An 18,651-nucleotide genomic window follows, 5' to 3' on the forward strand; every position below is an offset into this window, starting at 1 on the left:
GTCCTCTATAAAACCACAAAGTGGAAAACTACAGAAACACGTTTTCACTTGTCCCTCCATCAAGCTAAGCACTTCTGAAAATCCGAACCCTCTCAATCTCTCGATCTTTTCAAGACTCGAAGATTCTCAACCATGATTACAGGTCAGTGACTCTCTCTCGAGCTCGATTCTCAATCTGCTTTCATTTGAATTTACCACTACAGTTTTTGAAGCTTTTTTTTGCTCGCTAATGTTATGTTCATGGTACAAATAGAGTTTGATTAATGGGTTTTTATTGAGTTTTGCGATTTGGGTATTCTTTGAATTGTAGATTTATGACATGGGTTTTGAGCATTTTGTTTGTTAATGTTGATTTTCTGTGTGGAAATAGTTAGAGCTTGATTTGTGGATGTTTTTGGATTTTAAGATTTGGGTTTGTAGCAACTTGTCGATTTGTTATGTGGGTCGTTTAGGATTTGGGTAATAAACGTGTTTGTGGCACCTCGGTGCTGTGGTGAATGTTTGTGACTGTGGGGTTTTTGAGATATAGATGATATTTACTTGTTGAAGATTTGAACTGTTGTCTAGTAGTGAGAAGAAACCAGTTTTAATAAGCTTGTTGTTTGCGCCGGGTTCGAATTCCAAGGTAGTCAGAAGTACTAACAATGAACTTAATCTTGGGTTGTTATGGAGGCAAGGCAACTGAAATCAACTAGACTACAATGGAAAAGTCTTTCCGTATTAACTGTAAAGGCCCCAACTCACTCGTTTATGTGGTTGAATTCAAAAGTTCATGTATAGGGGTTGCATTAGTTTGTGTGCTCTAAGCAACTAGTTGGTGTTGAAATGCTTTTAGAACTACCATATTTGTAGTTGTTAGTTAGTATTGTACAATATATGTATTATATTGTAGGTACGTATTCACCATGCTCATATATCAAATGATACATAGATGTGTATCGTATGAATTATATGTATCCATCAATACACATACATGTGGGTTTAAATTGGGTTTTTTGTTAAATGTGTTTCAACTTGAGTCCAACAAGTTTTTGGACCACAAAATTACTGGGCTGCTTGAATGAAATCAATAAAATAACACATCCTTAAATTTTTTTTTTCCTCTTTCTCTTTTATACAAATCTTGGACCAGCACACTTGACACTTCAATTTCACATTTGTGAAATTTCTTTTGGATAAATGACAATATGAATTCTTTTTGTTTTTGTTATTGTTGATATAAGTCCAAGAATCTTAAACGCCAAGAAGAGATATAAAAAAAATTATTGAAATAAAAGAACAAGCCAAGATAGTAAATGTCGGAGATGACAAAGATGGACAAGAAGAAGATTTTAATGATGAATGATTTTGCAAGATGACGTAACATTGCCTTTAAGCATGGAGATGAAATTGTTTAGGCAAGATGATGAGAAAAAAAAAAAAAAAATAGCTTATATTTCATGGATCATCACTTTTGAGTTTGACCAATTTTAATGGGGATGTTATTATGTTATAAATATATTTTAATTTGCCAAGAGCCTTGTAGCCTAATTGGTACCTCATGGTGTTTTTAACTGAGACATCTAGGGTTCAAATTCCCCCACCCCCATTGTAACTGTTGAATTATCAATAAATATATCTTAATTTGATTTATTTAGTTAGCCTTGTTAAATATTATTGCATAACTGATAATTAAGTTAGTCATTAGATGAATGTGTTCCTAATTTATAATAAATTTACCTTTTGTATATGTACATCTAATTTTGTTTAATAAATTTTATGATGCGTTTGTCTATATTACAATACACGACATGACACAACAAAATGAAAAATCGATTCATGATATGATTCATATTTGGAAAACTGTAGTTGTTAGCCTAATACCTTGTTTTCTAAATAGTGAATAAGTATTGATCACTTGGATTAGGGAGTAGAGGGTTGAAGTTTGATTTAATTTTTGCTTTTTTTTTTTCCCCCGAACATTTTTGACAATTGCAATGTTTCTCTTCATAGTGAGTGTAAAATGGCAAAAAGAGCTATTTCAAGCTGTGGAAATTGATACTAGCCAGCCTGCCTATGTCTTCAAGTGCCAGTTGTATGATCTAACCGGGGTTCCTCCTGAAAGGCAGAAGATTATGGTTAAGGGTGGTTTACTGAAGGTAAGTAGATGCCTTTGTAGATGTTGCTTAAAATTGATCCATATCTTGATTTATTCAAATATAGTGCATCATATGGTAAATCTGCAATATATTGCTTTTCACGCATGATTGAAATTTTCAGTAAAATAGTTTTTTATTTTATTTATTTGTAAGTCAGACACACACCTGCTGGGACTTGAACACATGACCTGTCCAGCCTTGTTCTTGTAAAAGGAGGAGGCAACATTAAGCTAGAGCTCATTAGCAACATAATAAAAGCAGCTTTTAAATTCTCAATCTAAGTTTTTTATTTGGATGATGCAGGATGATGCAGATTGGTCGACATTAGGAGTAAAACAGGTGCTTTTACTTTCATGGTGACTTTGTTACAGATTTTAATTCTACATCTATATTTTGTTCTTATGTGGTGCGCTGCATTTATTTTTTCTAGGGCCAAAAATTAATGATGATGGGAACTGCAGATGAGATCATTAAAGCTCCAGAGAAGGGCCCTGTTTTTATGGAAGATCTTCCAGAGGAAGAGCAAGTGGTTGCTTTGGTACAGTTCATGACTCTATGGTTCTAAAATTGGCATGTTTTTTTTTTAATAAGTAATAGAAAGTCTGCACATGTAGTATTAAGAAGTTGAATATTTAAATATATTTGAGCTGTTACAGCAGTGCCATTGTGTAAATGGATAAGTTTTTAGTTGTTTGATCTCATTCTATAATCACCATATGCTTCAGCCTCATGCTAGTTAGGATTTCAGAATAATATACCATTGCATTCCTTTTGTAGATCAGTCAGGAAAAGCAAATTAAACATAATTTTAAACTTTAAAATTTATGTGCATTGTTAATGATAGCTTTCAATCATGAATATTGTGGATCTGTGACCAAAGGGAAAAAAGGTTAATTGAAATCTAATATTAATTTTTAGTTAATTATTTTAGGCCATCTTCTCGTCAAAATTTTGATAAGTAATGAAAACTTTAGTCTTTATATGAAAATATAAATTAAAAGTTGACACCCAAGTACACAGGCAGTGCACTACAAGAGGCTAGTGCCCTCAACAAAGGAACACGTATCTAAGAACTATACCATCAAAGAAAAGGAAAGACCACTCATCACGATCATCCAAACATACAAGGAACATAAGAAAATACATATCCAAGTCTAGCATAGAGTGTTTTGACTCAAGAAATGAATCGAAGTCATGAGATCAAACAAATTAGAGTATTAAGGTGTTTTTTCCCTTGATAATATGTCCCTACATGGAGAATTACAGAGAGATTTTCTTTGGAGTGGTATTAGTGGTGATTTTAAATTACACTTGGTGAAATGGGCTAAGGTTTGTAAGCCAATGCAGGTTGGGGGGCTAGGTATTAGATGATTGATGAGTTTTAACTCTACCTTGTTGGGCAAGTGGTTGTGGAGGTATGGTTTAGAGACAGATGAGTTATGAAGGAGGTTTATTGAGGCAAAATATGGGAATGTTTGGGGTGGTTGGTGCACGAAAAAGGTGACCAGTGCGTATGGTGTTAGCCTTTGGAGGTTTATTAGAAGTGGCTAGTTGAACTTCTCTAAACTACTACAGTATGATGTGGGTGATGGTATTAGAGTGGAGTTTTGGAAGTACGTGTGGTGTGGAGATCGTACTCTGAAAGAGGCTTTTCCAGAACTTTATTATCTGAGTAGGGCAAGGGACTCTTTAATGGAGGAGGTTATGTGTTAGTTTGGTGGGAGGATTTTTTTGGAATTTTCAGTTTCACCGTTCACCACAGGATTGGGAGGAAGACTCCTTTGATCAGTTTATGGTCATTGTTTACTCTTCGAAAGTGCAAAGGGTTGGCCATGACAAGGTTTGTTGGAAGCCAGCAAGAAGTAGAGGTTTTGAGGTTAAAGTTTTTTAGCTCTCTTTTTACCCTACTACTCTTTCTTTACCTTGGAGGTTGGTGTGACAATTGAAGGTGCCTCCAAGGGTGGCTTTCTTTTCATGGTCAACTTCTTTAGGTAAGGTTCTTACAACTGATAACCTTCGCAAAAGGCGTATTATTGTTCTTGATTGGTGTTACATGTGTAAGAGGTATGGGGAGTCGGTGGATCATCTTCTGCTTTATTGCCCCGTAGCATTTGAGCTGTGATCTTTGGTGTTTTGTTTGTTTGGACTTCATTGAGTTATGCCTCATAAGGTAATTGAGTTGTTTGAGAGGCATCTTACTATAGATTTTTGGAGACTTATGCCGCATTGCTTGATGTGGTGTATTTGGAGCGAAAAAAATGTTAGATGCTTTGGGTGAGCGGTCCTTGCTGGAAATTAAGTCATTTTTCTTACATAATGTCCTTGTATGGAATGTGTCTCATTGGATTTTCCTTGTTTTCCTCTTCCTGTTTTACATGATCATTGTAATTTTGTTTCTTGATTCGTGCCCCCATAGTACATCCTCAATGTACTCGGGTTGGCTATTTTTTTTCTTAGTAAAATTTTTCGTTACCTATCAAAAAAAAAAAAAAAAAAATCCCTACAAAATATAGAAAGATATGGTGATGCTTAATTTAGGCTGGGCTTGTCCTAATCAGCTTAAAAATCATTACACACGGTGCCTATTATGGCACATCCTCTGGCCCACTCACATTTTACAGTGAGGTCTCGGGTTCAATCCTGTGTGAGTGCGACTCTGTGAGTTGTGTATTTACCTATGAATTTTTTTTTGGTCTTTAGTTTTAAAATCAAGATATTATTTTCCTGTGTCTTGTGGTTTGATCCTCAGCCCGTGTCGTTTCTGTTTCCAGGGTCACAGTGCTGGTCTATTTAATTTGGGAAACACCTGTTACATGAACTCCACAGTACAATGCCTGCATTCTGTTCCAGAGTTGAAGTCAGCTTTGATCCAGTGAGTTCTCTTCTTCAGTTAATCAACATTAATTTTTCCAGAATTTGTTTTGTGATTGATGTTTTCATGGTTAGTGTGCATGCCCTCTTTTGCTACTAAGATGTATCAGTTTATAAACTTTCATTAGGTATTCACATTCTGGAAGAAGCAACGAAGTGGATCAGACTTCTCATATGTTGACCATAGCGACACGTGATTTATTTAATGAGCTTGATAAAAGTGTCAAGCCTGTGGCTCCAATGCAATTTTGGATGGTTTGTTCTCTGATTTAACTCTTCCATTTAATGTTGCAGCTGTTTTATCTCCTTTACAAATTGAGGTTACTTGTTAGAATACAATAATCCTTGTGTCATGGGATTTTGCAGAAAAATCTTTAGCATTAATCAGAAATATTTTGAATGGCATATTTTTATTAAAAAGATAAAGGTAGCACATACATTCACTGCTATATATCTGAGCTTAAGGCTTCATCCTCAAGAAGAGGGCACTTTGTCCACTGAAAAATTTAGTTATGCTTGGATTCAAGATGGAGGATGATTTCCTTGATTTTTCACGTGATATAAATTCTTGTTCTATAGGTTCTAAAATTGTCTCAGTCCATGCTTGCTTTGTACTATTTTCACAAAAACTACTTTTGGCAAACTAAATCTCAATGATTGGTTGCTACAGCATAATTTATACTGGTACGGGAGGGAGACATATCATGTTCGTTTGTTTATTATGTTTGCAGGTTTTGCGTAAAAAATATCCTCAATTTGGCCAGCTGCATAATGGTGTCTTCATGCAACAGGTCTTGAATTACTTCCATCTAATTGTAAAACAATGTTACTGATTTGATCTGGTAGTAAGTTGATCTTTTAAATTTTAAACATGTAACAGGATGCTGAAGAATGTTGGACTCAACTTTTATATACACTCTCTCAATCTCTTAGTTCGACTGGTTCTAGGTATTCTTCTTTTTACCTGGTAGCATGTAACTACTACTATGTAGGCCTGTGGGTATGTCTCGGTACTGATATTAGCTACAAAAAAGTCTACTATAGATTATTATGTATACAAACTTCCAGTGCACACCAATTTCCTCAAAAAAATAAAAATAAATTATGGTTATTTTCAGTTAGAACTACCACCGAGCAGTTTCTTCCTTAGCACTCTGATCCTCTGCTGTTTCATGAGCACTTATTGCCTTGCTTATATCTGTTTTATTTTTCAGTAGTTTAACGTCATCATATATGACATTCACTTGCAGTGAAGATCCTGACACCATGAAGGCTCTCTTTGGCATCGAGCTTGTTAGCAGGTAGTTATGTTTTTCATTATTTCACAATTAACACTGGTTTGGAGTAGTAGTCTTATTTTAATTATTACTAATTTTGTATGTGGAATTACATAGTTTGTCCTTCCATTGTTTTGCTAATTAATTAGAGAAGACACTGAGTGTTTGGATGTGTAGAGTCAAGATGTGCTTCATTGTATACATCTCATATTTTCTTGTTTTCATTCCTTATTGACACTTCCTTGTTGACATACCATTACAGACCCGCTTCAATTTTGTGAATTTTTCCCTTGGAAAACATGTTTCATATTGGTGAAGGCTTGAGTATTTAGCAATTTTCTGACTATAGTCAAATCTTAATAGTTGGATTTGAGTTTGATCTATCTGGTGTATTCAGGATGGTGACTGAATCTCAACCAGCTCAAATTCAAATTTGATTTGGATCTTTGATCTGATCAATTCAGAGTCTTATGTAGTGCTTCTGCCAGTAAAAGAGAATATTCGTCATCTTGTGATCATTTTGTCTATTGTTTTAATTCTGTACTTTGTTTGCATGGGAGTAAAGATGAAGATCAAAGAGTGTTAGTAAAAGAAAGCAGATTAAGGAGAGATGGAAAAATTATTTTGATAAACTTTTTAATGGAAATGATATGAAGATTGGAGCGATTTGGGTAACCCAATGGAGGATAGAGACTGTAGATTCGTTCGAAGAATTAGGATGATGGAGGTAAAGGATGCATTAAGGAGGATGAAAATGGGAAAAGTCCTAGGACCAGATGAAATCCCCAATGAAGTTTGGAAGTGCTTTGGCGAGGTGGGTGTATGCTGGTTGAAAAACTTTTTCAATAAGATCTTAAGTGCTAACAAAATTCCTAGTGGGTGGAGATTACTGTTGTCCACATATGAGCTGCACTATGACACTTTGGAAAGAGTGACTGAAATAGGTTAAGTATCAAAGAATCATTTTGGTTCATGCTAGGACGATCTATCATGGTAGTTGTTTTCTTACTTAAACGTTTGATGGAAATATAAATATAGAGAGGTTCGTAAAGATCTTCATGATCTAGAGAAAGCATATGATAGGGTCCCTAGAGAGGTTATTTGATGGGTTTTGGAAAAGAAAGGAGTTCTCCTATATAAAGTTGATTATGGATATGTAAGACATAGTTGTAACTAGTGTGAGAACAAGTGGAGGAATCACAAGCAAGTTTCCTATCACTATAGGTTTGCATCAAGGATCAACATTAAGTCCATATTTCTTTGTACTAATGATGGATGAGTTCACTAAATCTATCCAAGAGGAAGTCCTGTATTTTTTTGTAGATAATATAGTTTTAGTGGATGAAATTAGAAGTGGTGCTAATGCGAAGTTAGAAATTTGGCGAGAACCATTAGATTCTAAAGGCTTTTGATTAAGTAGGACTAAAATAGAGTACATGAAATGTAAGTTTAGTAAAAGTAGAAACAAAAACAAAGGGGCGGTAAGACTTTTGATAAGTAATAAGGATTTATTGATATCAAAGAAAGAGACACTTAGATACACAAGGAGTATACATGGAAATACAATCAAATATAGAAGTTACATAAATCAAGTAAATCAAGAATTGGAAAGAAAGATTGGTTTCTCAATGCTAACTAGTCCAATAAGATTCTTAAAAAAAATAACTTGAGATCTGGCATAGTTCTCTCATTATCTTCAAAGCTCTTGCTATTTCTTTCCCTCCAAAGATGCCACATCAAATAATGGAGAACAATAATCCATATATGGCCATTTCGATGATGACGACCTTGCCAGCATGCTAAGCTCAACAATAGACTTTGGCATAACCCAACTTACTCCAAATAAACCCAAAATCATAGACCACAGATCTGTAGCAACTGGAAGGGTGGTAAGACTTGATGGCCAGGAGATGCCAAAGAGTGACAATTTTTGATATCTTGGATTAATAATTCATAAATATTGAGAGATCGAAGAGGATGTGAATCATATGATAAAAGCATGGTGGATGAAGTGGAGAAGCACATCAAGAGGAGTGTTGTGCTACATGGAAATACATTGGAAAAATAGGATTCAAAATGATGAAATTCACTTCAAGATAGGGGAAGCCCCTATTGAAGAAAAGATGAGGGAGAGATGACTAATGCTAGTATGAAAGAGTGAGTTGGTCCAAGTTGAGGGAATGAAAAAGGTAGAGAAAAACCAAAAATCACATTAGTAGAAGTATTAAAAAGTGACATGTCAATTAAGGGATTAACAAAGAGTATGACTTTGAGATAGAATAGAATGGAGGAAAAGAATACATATGGTTGACCCTAACTATTCTATTGAGAATCCATAACCAATCCCAAAATTTTGGGACTAAGGTTTTGTATGTTGTTTGCATGTAAGGAAAGATTTTTGTATGTTGTTGTTGTTTGCATGTAAGTCAAGATTCTTGCTTGCTTGATGCATGATTGGCTTACTGATGACCATAGCTAGTAAATAAATTAATGGTAGAGGCATCATTTTATGATCCATGGACTTTATGTTTTTCTTCTGTTCAGTTTTATTAAGCTTGAAATTTTGATAATTATTTTGTATGAATATGTGATTTGTGCTGGTGGGGGCCAGGGTCCATTGTCAAGAAAGTGGTGAAGAAAGCTCAGAGACAGAATCGGTTTATTCACTTAAATGCCACATATCACAAGAAGTGAACCATTTGCACGAAGGACTAAAGCATGTAAGTAGTATCATCCAGTTGTGAAGATTTTTTGTTCTCTCTCTCTCTCTCTCTCTCTTTTAGGGTGTAAGGGCAGAACAAATATCTGATTAGGTATTACATGCTTCTTATGTTTTCTTTCAACATCAATGTTGTTATTGTTTGTGCATTTTGACTAACATTTCCTAATAACAATGGCCTTTGTACCAATTGGCATTTTAGCCCTCATAAGTTTGAGGTGATGGGTGGTTCAGGTGATGGTTTATAATCCCTGAATTTGTAACATGTCATGGTACCTATGACAATTAACCTCTAGTATTTTGTTTGCTTCTGCTTTTCTATGACAAGAATAATTTTCTAGCTGTGAAGTTTGTGACATTAAACTTACACCATGTTATTCAAATCTGACATTTTCATATTTCTTTTCTAGCAAAGGGAAAAAAAGAGTTTATCAATTGGTTATTCTAACAATGAAAAATGTCCTTTCCAAACTACAGCATTGCATAAGCTTATGATTTCACTTGTTTGTGTAGGCTTTAAAATCAGAATTGGAAAAGGCTTCCCCTTCCTTGGGGCGTAGTGCAATTTACTTGAAAGAGTCTCGTATCAATGGCCTGCCAAGGTACAACTTCTTCTGATTTTTATGAATTATTCTTTTTTTGCCCTTTATAGCATGAAAAGTTCCACCATGTGGCCTCATAGGATCCAACCTTAAGGATCTTCCTATTTAATGGATGACTTAAGCTGGTAGGGTGTTTCTCTACTTTTTTTTTTTTGTGTTGGTTTATCTAAATTCATACTGCTGATGTAACTTTGATTTTTTCCCAAGGTACCTGACTGTTCAGTTTGTGCGTTTTTTCTGGAAGAGGGAGTCAAATCAGAAGGCCAAAATTTTGCGGGTAATTGCAGTTTCCTTCTTTAATTATATGTTGCACTACAGAAGTTGAATTTGTCACTTTCATATCATTGTGGGGGAAAAAAAATGAGAGTACACTGCATTGTGGAAATTTAACAAAACATTCTTTGAGATGATTACCTTATGGGGGTCAAATATGAGAGTACACAGTGCATGCTGTGTCTTGCCTTCTTTCATTAGCATTCACCACTCTTTATCTTGGTGAGAAGTTTTACAGTGTTCATGTTTCTTAAAATTTGTTCACTTATTTCAGAAAGTGGATTATCCTTTGGAGTTGGATATTTATGATCTGTGTTCGGATGATCTCCGCAAAAAATTGGAAGCTCCTCGCAAGGTTTTTGCTTGCCCTTGGCTTTGATGAACTTTAAAGTTACATCTCCATTTCAAAAATATTTGATTGCTTGGTTGTGTTGGACATTTTCATGTATATTTTTTATAATTTAGATCCTAAGGGACGAGGAAGGTAAAAAGCTTGGTTTGAAAGCTAGCGAAAAGAGCTCTGGTTCAAAAGACAATGATGTCAAGATGTCTGATGCAGAGGTACACAACCTATCCATACAAACACACAAACATGTATCTCTTTCTCATTACAAAATTATCTCATGTCTCTTCTTTGCACACAGGGATCATCAAATAGAAGTGGTGAACCATCTATAGCTACATCTGAAGAAGGTATCAACCTAAAATGTCCATGTTAGCTGAAATTAGGGAGTCTACTGTAGATTTCATGTGAGTTTTTGGAAGTCCAGTGCATGTGGTCCCTCCTTTTCACTGTTTGACTGATACTAAAATGCAGGTGTTCCATCCGATAGCGGAACACAAATGACTGGAATTTATGATTTGGTTGCTGTGCTGACCCACAAGGGTAGGAGTGCTGATTCAGGACATTATGTTGCTTGGGTCAAGCAAGAAAGTGGTCAGTTTTCTAGACTTGACTATTTAGTACTTCCATGTACTTACTACCTCATGTGCATAGGATGTTGGGATGTCTACACAAGATAACCTAAAGAATTACAAAAAATGTGAACTACAATCGATGAAATCTACAATAGAAAGAGTATTAAGGATATAGAACATAGAAAAAGTGAACATAGGCTGTTAGGATTTATACATATGACAGCCTAAAGAATTACAAAAAATGTGAACATCAATTGAAACGAAAGAGATTCACTGAAATCTACAATAGAAAAAGAATTATTAGGGTCTAGAACAGAGAAAATATATTATTAGGATCTAGAACACTAGACCATTCAAACAATGATCTAGTGAAAATGCCTATGAGCTCCTACCTCAAATGGCACTTCCTCTTGTAAAATCAAGGTGGAAGTTAGGTTGTGGGTTCAAAACGCCACTGGTTGCATGTCTAACCAGTAAAAAACAATGATATAGCGAAAACTACTACATACAAACCACCAAGTCTTCCATATCTTCAAAAGTATGATGATTCTTCTCTCTTCACAATGTCGACAACATGCATAAGCAGGCTCAATTCCAAATACAATAAGACTATTTATCAAACCAATTCTCCAAGTAGACAAATGATCAAGGGCCCTGCTCAGCAAAGCCCACTGAACCGAAAACACAGAAAATATAGGTGCACGAAACATGCAATGTTGCAAGGCAACAACAAATAATCCTGTCTCGCCCCACTGCATCTACAAATGCAATACCAATGTACTAGATAATTCCTCTCTTCATGAGATTATCACATTTAAGAATCTTTCTCCAAGCTGTTGTCTATACAGAGAATGCAACCCTTTTTAAAAGCTTCAAACACCAGATGCTTTTCTAAAGGGAAGCATGCATCACCCGGGCTTTCAAAGCCACATAATATGAGTGAACATCAAACCTTTTTTTTTGATAAGTAAGAATGATATATATACGAAAGGTTACTCTATGCCTGAAAAAACACAGAGCAACCTAGGAGATACAAGAAGAAGAGAACAAAGAGAAACAAAGACAACAAGTAAATTACAAAAGGAAAAGGGAGCAAAGAAAAGAAGGGAGGGAATTACTAGACGTGAGTCCCCACGCGCGAGACCAATCAAAGAGAGTTCCACTAAAAAAAACAAGCAACTGATCACTAGAGCTATCCAAATCCTCAAAAGTCCTTCGGTTTCGCTCCTTCCAAATACACCAAAGGATGCACAGCGGGACTAAATTCCAGATCTGAGATGAATGCTTCCCCAGCCAATTCCACCAACCAAAAAGCAATTCAGAAATCGATCTAGGCATAACCCAGGCCAAGCCAAAAGTTATAAAAACAAAGCTCCATAACTGGTAGGCCATTTCACAATGAAGAAGAAGGTGATCTACTGTCTCTCCACAATGACGGCACATAATGCACCAATTCACAAAATTCAATCTCAGATTGTCTCCCGTTAGGATCTTATTCCAAGCTACACACCAAACAAAAAAAGAAACTCGCCTTTGGGCCTTTACTCTCCAAATAGCTTTCCAAGGAAAGATAGTTGAAGGAGAATTTCTTAATTTGTTATATTATGATCGGATGTCAAAAGCTCCATTAGGCTTCAATTTCCATCTCATCCGATCTCCAACATCCATAGGAGGGGTTATAGCACCCAACATACGAAGAAATCGCAGCCCTTCATCCAACTCCCAATCATTAAAAAATCTACTAAACCGAACATTCCAAAATCTTCTATCCTCCGCCCCCTGCCTATGCAAAGAACTTCAACAGAAGCCTCCTTCACAATGGCAATGCCATACAACCTTGGAAAAGCCAATTGAAAAGGTTGATCCCCATGCCACCCATCCTGCCAAAACCTCACCCTATTCCCCACTCCAACCACAAACTGACAATTTTTGCTGAAATCCTCCCAACACATGCGGATGCTTCTCCACAAACCACACCCATGAGCTCCCCTACCCAGCTTTGAGGTCCATCCCCCCCCATTCTTTCCCATATTTCGAAGCTACAACCCTCCTCCATAGCCGACCCTCTTCCTTTCCAAACCGCCACAACCATTTCCCCAACAAAGCCTTATTAAAGGTAGTGAGTTTCCTAATCCCTAAGCCTCCATTGGCTATAGGCGCACAAACTTTGTCCCAACCAACCAAATGAATCTTGCTCTCTCCCCAAAGGAAATCCCTTTGCAACTTTTCAATTTTATTAGCCACACGAGTAGGAATAGTGAATAGCGATAGAAAGTATGTCGGAAGACTAGAAAGCGTACTCTTGAGAAGCATCAAACGACCCCCCCTTAGACAAGTACAACTTCTTCCACCCAGATAATTTCTGCTTAATATTTTCCAAAATTGTATTCCAAATTAGAGGGGAATTGTGAGGAGCCCCCAGCGGCATGCCAAGATACAACATAGGTAAAGATCCAACTCTGCAGCCCAATATATCAGCCAGAGCATGCACATCACCAACCTCCCCTATAGGAACCATTTCGCTCTTATGCACATTGACCTTCAAACCCGTTACCGCCTGAAAACTAAGGAGCAACAACCGAATATGAAGAATTTGCTCCACATCTGCATCACAAAAGAGGATGGTATCATCTGCAAATAAGAGATGTGAAGCATGTTCCCCACCATCCCTCCTACCCCCAAGATTAAATCCACGAATCAAGCCAGCTCCCTCCATTCTCCTTAACATCCTACTAAACACCTCCATCAAGATCAAAAACAACATAGGAGATAGCGGATCTCCTTGTCTTAAACCCCTTGAGCTACCAAAGAAATCAGCTGGGGACCCATTAACCAAAACAGAGAACTGAACTGTGGATATACAAGAACGTATCCACTTACACCACTTCACTCCAAAACCCATCCTATTCAGCAGATACAACAAAGCCTCCCAATTCACATGATCGTAGGCTTTCTCCATATCGAGCTTACAAATGACTCCAGGAACCCTACTCTTCCCACGACTATCCACACACTCATTCGCAATGAGAACCGAGTCAAGGATTTGTCTCCCACCCACAAAGCTGTTCTGATTCTCAAAAATCAACTGATCTAAAACCACTCTCAAGCGATTTGCCAAGACCTTAGCCAAGATTTTATATACACTCCCCACCAAGCTAATAGGTCGAAAATCTCTAATATTGGAGGCATCATTCTTTTTAGGAATTAAAGCAATGAAGGTCGCATTAAGGGATTTTTCAAACTTGCAATGATGGAAAAACTCTTCAAAGACCGCTAGGACATCTTTCTCCACTATCCTCCAGCAGTGATGATAGAACGCCATAGTAAACCCATCCGGACTTGGAGCTTTGTCCCCTTCCAAACCCCTAACAACTTGAAGAATCTCCTCTCTCTCAAACTTCCTTTCAAGCCAAACCCTCTCCCTATTCTCGATACGATCAAAATCCAAACCCTCCACAAAAGGCCTCCACTCCTCAGTCTCCTTGTACAAATTTTTATAAAATTGTACAACTTGATAAGTTACCTCGGAAGCCTCTTCAAAAACCGCCCCATCCACCTCCAAGGTCCTTAAGTGATTGGACCGTCTATGGGAATTAGCCATTTTGTGAAAAAACTTGGTGTTATTATCCCCTTCCTTGATACATAACATCCTAGATTTTTGTCTCCAGGAAATTTCTTCTAAGGAAAGAAGATGCTCCACCTGGGACCTCAAACCAGCCCTATGAACTTTCTCCCCATCAGAGAGACCAAAATCTCCCTCCTTAGCATCTAATGTTATCAACTCCTCCAGTAATTGCTTCTTTTGACGCGCTACATTGCCAAACTCTCGGCGATTCCATTGCACAATGTCCTCTTTTAGAGCCTTTAATTTTTTCGCAAGCACAAAGCTAGGAGTACCTACAAAGGAATATCGATTCCACCAGATTTGAACCCTATCCACAAAACCTTCTGACTTCAACCATATATTTTCAAATCTAAATGGACTTTTCCCCCTTGCCATTCCCCCTGCCTCCAAGAGAATTGGACTGTGGTCTGAAACAGTACGGGGTAAAATCCTTTGAGAAACATCAGGGAAATGATCCTCCCAATCAGGAGTGACCAAAGCTCTGTCAATCCTAGACATCATTGGTTGATCAAAACCACTGGACCAAGTAAAGCTACCTCCTTCCAAAGGCAAATCAACCAAGTTAAGATCCTCAACAAATTCAAAAAATTTCTCCATAGCCGTGGAAAAACGGGTCTCGCCCCTACGCTCGCTAGGAAAGCGGACTATATTAAAGTCCCCAAAACAACACCACGGAATCCTCCAATACTGCTGAACTCCCACTAACTCATCCCACATGAGACCCCTCTCAACATTCTCATTTGGACCATAGACGCCTGAGCAAGCCCAAATAAACCCGTCCCCCACCCCTTTCCACTTTACCGACACTGAGAATGAACCAACCATAATCTCCACCTTATCCAAAACCCTTTTGTCCCACATAAGCAAAATACCACCAGCAGTCCGGTCCGCCTCCAACACAGCCCAGTCCACATATGGGCAGCCCCACAGACTACAAACCAACTGTCGATTCATGCTTGCAATTTTTGTCTCTTGTAAACAAACAACATCACACTTCCACTCCCGCAACAAGTTCTTCACCACAAGGCGTTTCCGAGGGTCATTTAAACCTCTAACGTTCCATGAAATCATTTTTATCTTCATAAATACTAAAAAATCCCCAACTACAAGCAACATCACAAGACCACCCTCTATCTTCTGTCATAATCCACCGAAGAAACCAGGTTTTGCAGCTCTTTGCATCCCTTATTTTTGGACTTAGCCACCTTTTTACTGCCCATTATTTTCCTGTGTAACACATTGGCTGCCTCCATCTCTGCTTCAAGCCTCTGTAAAAGAGAAATGCACAATTTCTCATGTCGCGCCATAGATAACCCAACCAATTTACTAAAACCAGAAATTCTGTGTTTCACCCACCCAGAAATATCTATGTTATTCTCAATACTAAAAACCTCATCAACCTCCTCCAACTCTGCCAAGGTTGTCGGTGCACTCGGATCGAATATTTGCAGAGGAAAGGCAACTGACAAGTTTGTATCAACAGCTGCTTCCTCCACAAGCATAACCTCCCCAGGAAGGCATAGTTCAATGCTTAAAGAAGAATTAACCTCTTGACCCACTGCCCCCAAGCCCCTTGGTCCAGCTCGCACCATCTCCAGAAAGAAGTCAGGGAGAAGAGGTCCTAATGACCGTGGCACTAAGTTGAGAGACACTGTCCTCATACCTTCAGAAAAAATCCCACTCGACAGCGAGATGGCACCGAAGGTGTTATTCCGGTCAGAGCTCAGCCTGAAGACCATCGCCGAAGGGGATTCGCACACCCCGCCACTCCTACCGGTGGCTCGCAGCGCCGATGAAGCGGACCCACTAGAACCCCGGTGCGACACATCACCTGTACCGTCAAAATAGGGCTCGTCGAAGGCTCCGAAGACACCGACAGGCACAAACCACCCTTATCGGCCTGAGCCTGTACCTTCGGCGACCACATCAGACCTCCGGCCACCTGCGACGTTGTTACAAAGGTCGTCGGACTCGCCCATGGACACACCCCATCCTTCTCGTGCTTATCGGCTGAGTGTAAGGGCTCAACACTCTTAACGGAAGATTCCCCAGGCTCAAAGGAGATTGGGCTTTTGGGGTGAACATCAAACCTACCATTGCCATTTGCCATTTTCTTTATATATATATATATAAAGAACATGTTAAAACATTTGCTTCAGAAAAAGATATCATATCATTAGTAAACAGAAGATGAGAGATTAATGAGCTCTTAGTTGACTCATTTCCTACTCAAAAGCTTGATACGTAGCCTTAACCTAGACCTCTCACCTACATTCTGCTTAAAATCTCTATAACAAGAACAAAACTAAAAGCAATAGTGAAAGGGGATCACCTTGTCTAAATCCTCCGGTGGTGCTATAGGAACCCAAAGGAGTACCATTGACCATCACAAAAAGTTCACTGTGGTTATGCATGTTCGAATTCAAGACCTTCATTTTTCCCCCAAATCCATTCTACTTATTAATTAAACATTTCACACCTCCGTTGTACATGGTATTTTCTTTTTGATCAATATATTTTCGTTACTTATAAAAACAATTATTAAATAAACATTCCCAATCCACTTGGTCATAGGCTTTTTCAATGTTTAAATACAAGTTTTCAACTGATGAGCAACTGTTGTTGGTCACAGGGAAATGGATTGAGTTTGATGATGATAGTCCAATCGCACAGCGGGAGGAAGACATCACAAAACTGTCTGGAGGAGGTAAGTTGCAGTCAAATTTGAACTTGTATGATTGCTTGATTTTTGCTTGCCTTAAGACAAGTGCAGAATGACAATATAACTGACCTATCCCTGAAGCTTTTATTTTATTTACCCTTTGATTGTCTAATGTCCATATATATATATTTTTATTTTAATGGTTTTGCTATACAAGTGCCCCTATGAAAATCATGCTACTGTTGCCATAAACTTACCAGCCACCCCATCATTATAGTCCTTTACCAATGCTGAAATTCTATTTTTTATTTTTGTTACAGGTGATTGGCATATGGCTTATATATGCATGTACAAGGCCCGCGTCCTCCCTAAGTAATCTTGCTCTTTGTCTCTTAGCCTCATTGATGAGGTTCCTTTTAATTTAAATTGCAGAGGGATTATTTTATTAGATCAAGGATTGTGAAATGAATAGGAATTACAGATTTGTCTGTGTTGTATCATTGGTGTTGGTTAAAAAATGTGTGTTACGACCTTCAATGTGAGGGTGTGATTTAAATTGTTATTTTTTTTATAATTGAATTTTAGACCAAAGAAAAAAATTTGCAAGTTATCATGTTTCACTCAAATATAGTGTGACCTAAGAGATGCAGTGTTGTTCATTCTGGAAAAAAATATGGTTTAAATATATGGGACTTTCTCCAAAGAGTAAAATTTAAGTACAGTTCTCTTAGTGCTATACCTTAGGTTGCCCAGTTTAATTCAACCATGTGGTTTCATTTGACCAACATGGTTGAATCTTATTGTTATTAAAATAGAGAACATTGTTTTTATTATATTTGTCAATGCAATTAGAGAACCTAAGGTATAACATTCTCTAAAAATCTCCTGGGCCTTAGACCCTACTTAGCACCTAGAGTCCAAAAAGGTTCAAGCAAATCTTTAAGATTTTCTTATTTTGAGAGTATCTAACTCATACCTATAACCAAGCTCATTTTTGATCAGTGTGGAACTTCGATTACTAGTGTGCCGATAGCTTTATAGTTTTGGACAGATGAATGTTTTCGAGGTTCAATTCTTTTTCTTGGGGGGGAGGGAACAAAGAAGAAGACAAAAATTTTCTTTAATGGGTTAAAAGCCCACGGTGAAGCAACATTTGTTTTTCTTCCCCCCCCCCCCCAAAAAAAGGATAAAAAACAAGGAAAGGAAAAAGAAGCAACGTTTGCTCTTATATTTTAGCAACAAGTAAATGGGGCCAGAATATTATCTATATGCGATTTTGGGTTTGAATCATTTCAACATGACGAAAGGAATTTTGGGTATTAGTGGGTTTCAAAAAAATAGTTTAATTTGTAAAATCTCTTGTTGTAAATAAGGGATATAAGTGTGAAACTTTATTAACAAAAAGAAATTCATTGGTGTTTTGATTTGATTTGATAGATAATAAGAAGTAATTATCATAAAATTGACACCATAACTTCAAATCTTACTGTGCACCAAAATTTGTAATAGAGTGAACTACGCTCTAGCAGGGACATCTACAGAGAAATTCCCTCATTTTCTCTTTTT

The 18,651-nt window shown here is 37.4% G+C and overlaps 1 protein-coding gene across 2 annotated transcripts; it reads left to right on the top strand.

The window, feature by feature from the left end:
- Window positions 1-17,635, top strand: LOC142636180 (ubiquitin carboxyl-terminal hydrolase 7-like). Of its 2 annotated transcripts, none has more exons than XM_075810299.1 (18): window positions 1-142; window positions 1,993-2,138; window positions 2,442-2,477; window positions 2,569-2,676; window positions 4,910-5,010; window positions 5,138-5,264; window positions 5,741-5,800; window positions 5,890-5,957; window positions 6,224-6,310; window positions 8,898-9,006; window positions 9,519-9,607; window positions 9,815-9,884; window positions 10,155-10,235; window positions 10,346-10,441; window positions 10,525-10,573; window positions 10,698-10,817; window positions 17,056-17,130; window positions 17,406-17,635. In XM_075810299.1, the coding sequence occupies exons 1-18, from the start codon at window positions 133-135 to the stop codon at window positions 17,459-17,461; spliced, it is 1,488 nt and encodes a 495-aa protein (XP_075666414.1). In that variant the 5' UTR covers window positions 1-132; the 3' UTR covers window positions 17,462-17,635. The 2 variants fall into 2 exon arrangements, with proteins under 2 accessions (XP_075666414.1, XP_075666415.1); XM_075810300.1 differs by having other exon boundaries at window positions 6,260-6,310.
- Window positions 17,636-18,651: the final 1,016 nt, after the last annotated feature.

Source organism: Castanea sativa, chromosome 5, assembly GCF_040712315.1.
Source record: "Castanea sativa cultivar Marrone di Chiusa Pesio chromosome 5, ASM4071231v1".
In the NCBI taxonomy this organism is placed as follows: domain Eukaryota; kingdom Viridiplantae; phylum Streptophyta; class Magnoliopsida; order Fagales; family Fagaceae; genus Castanea; species Castanea sativa.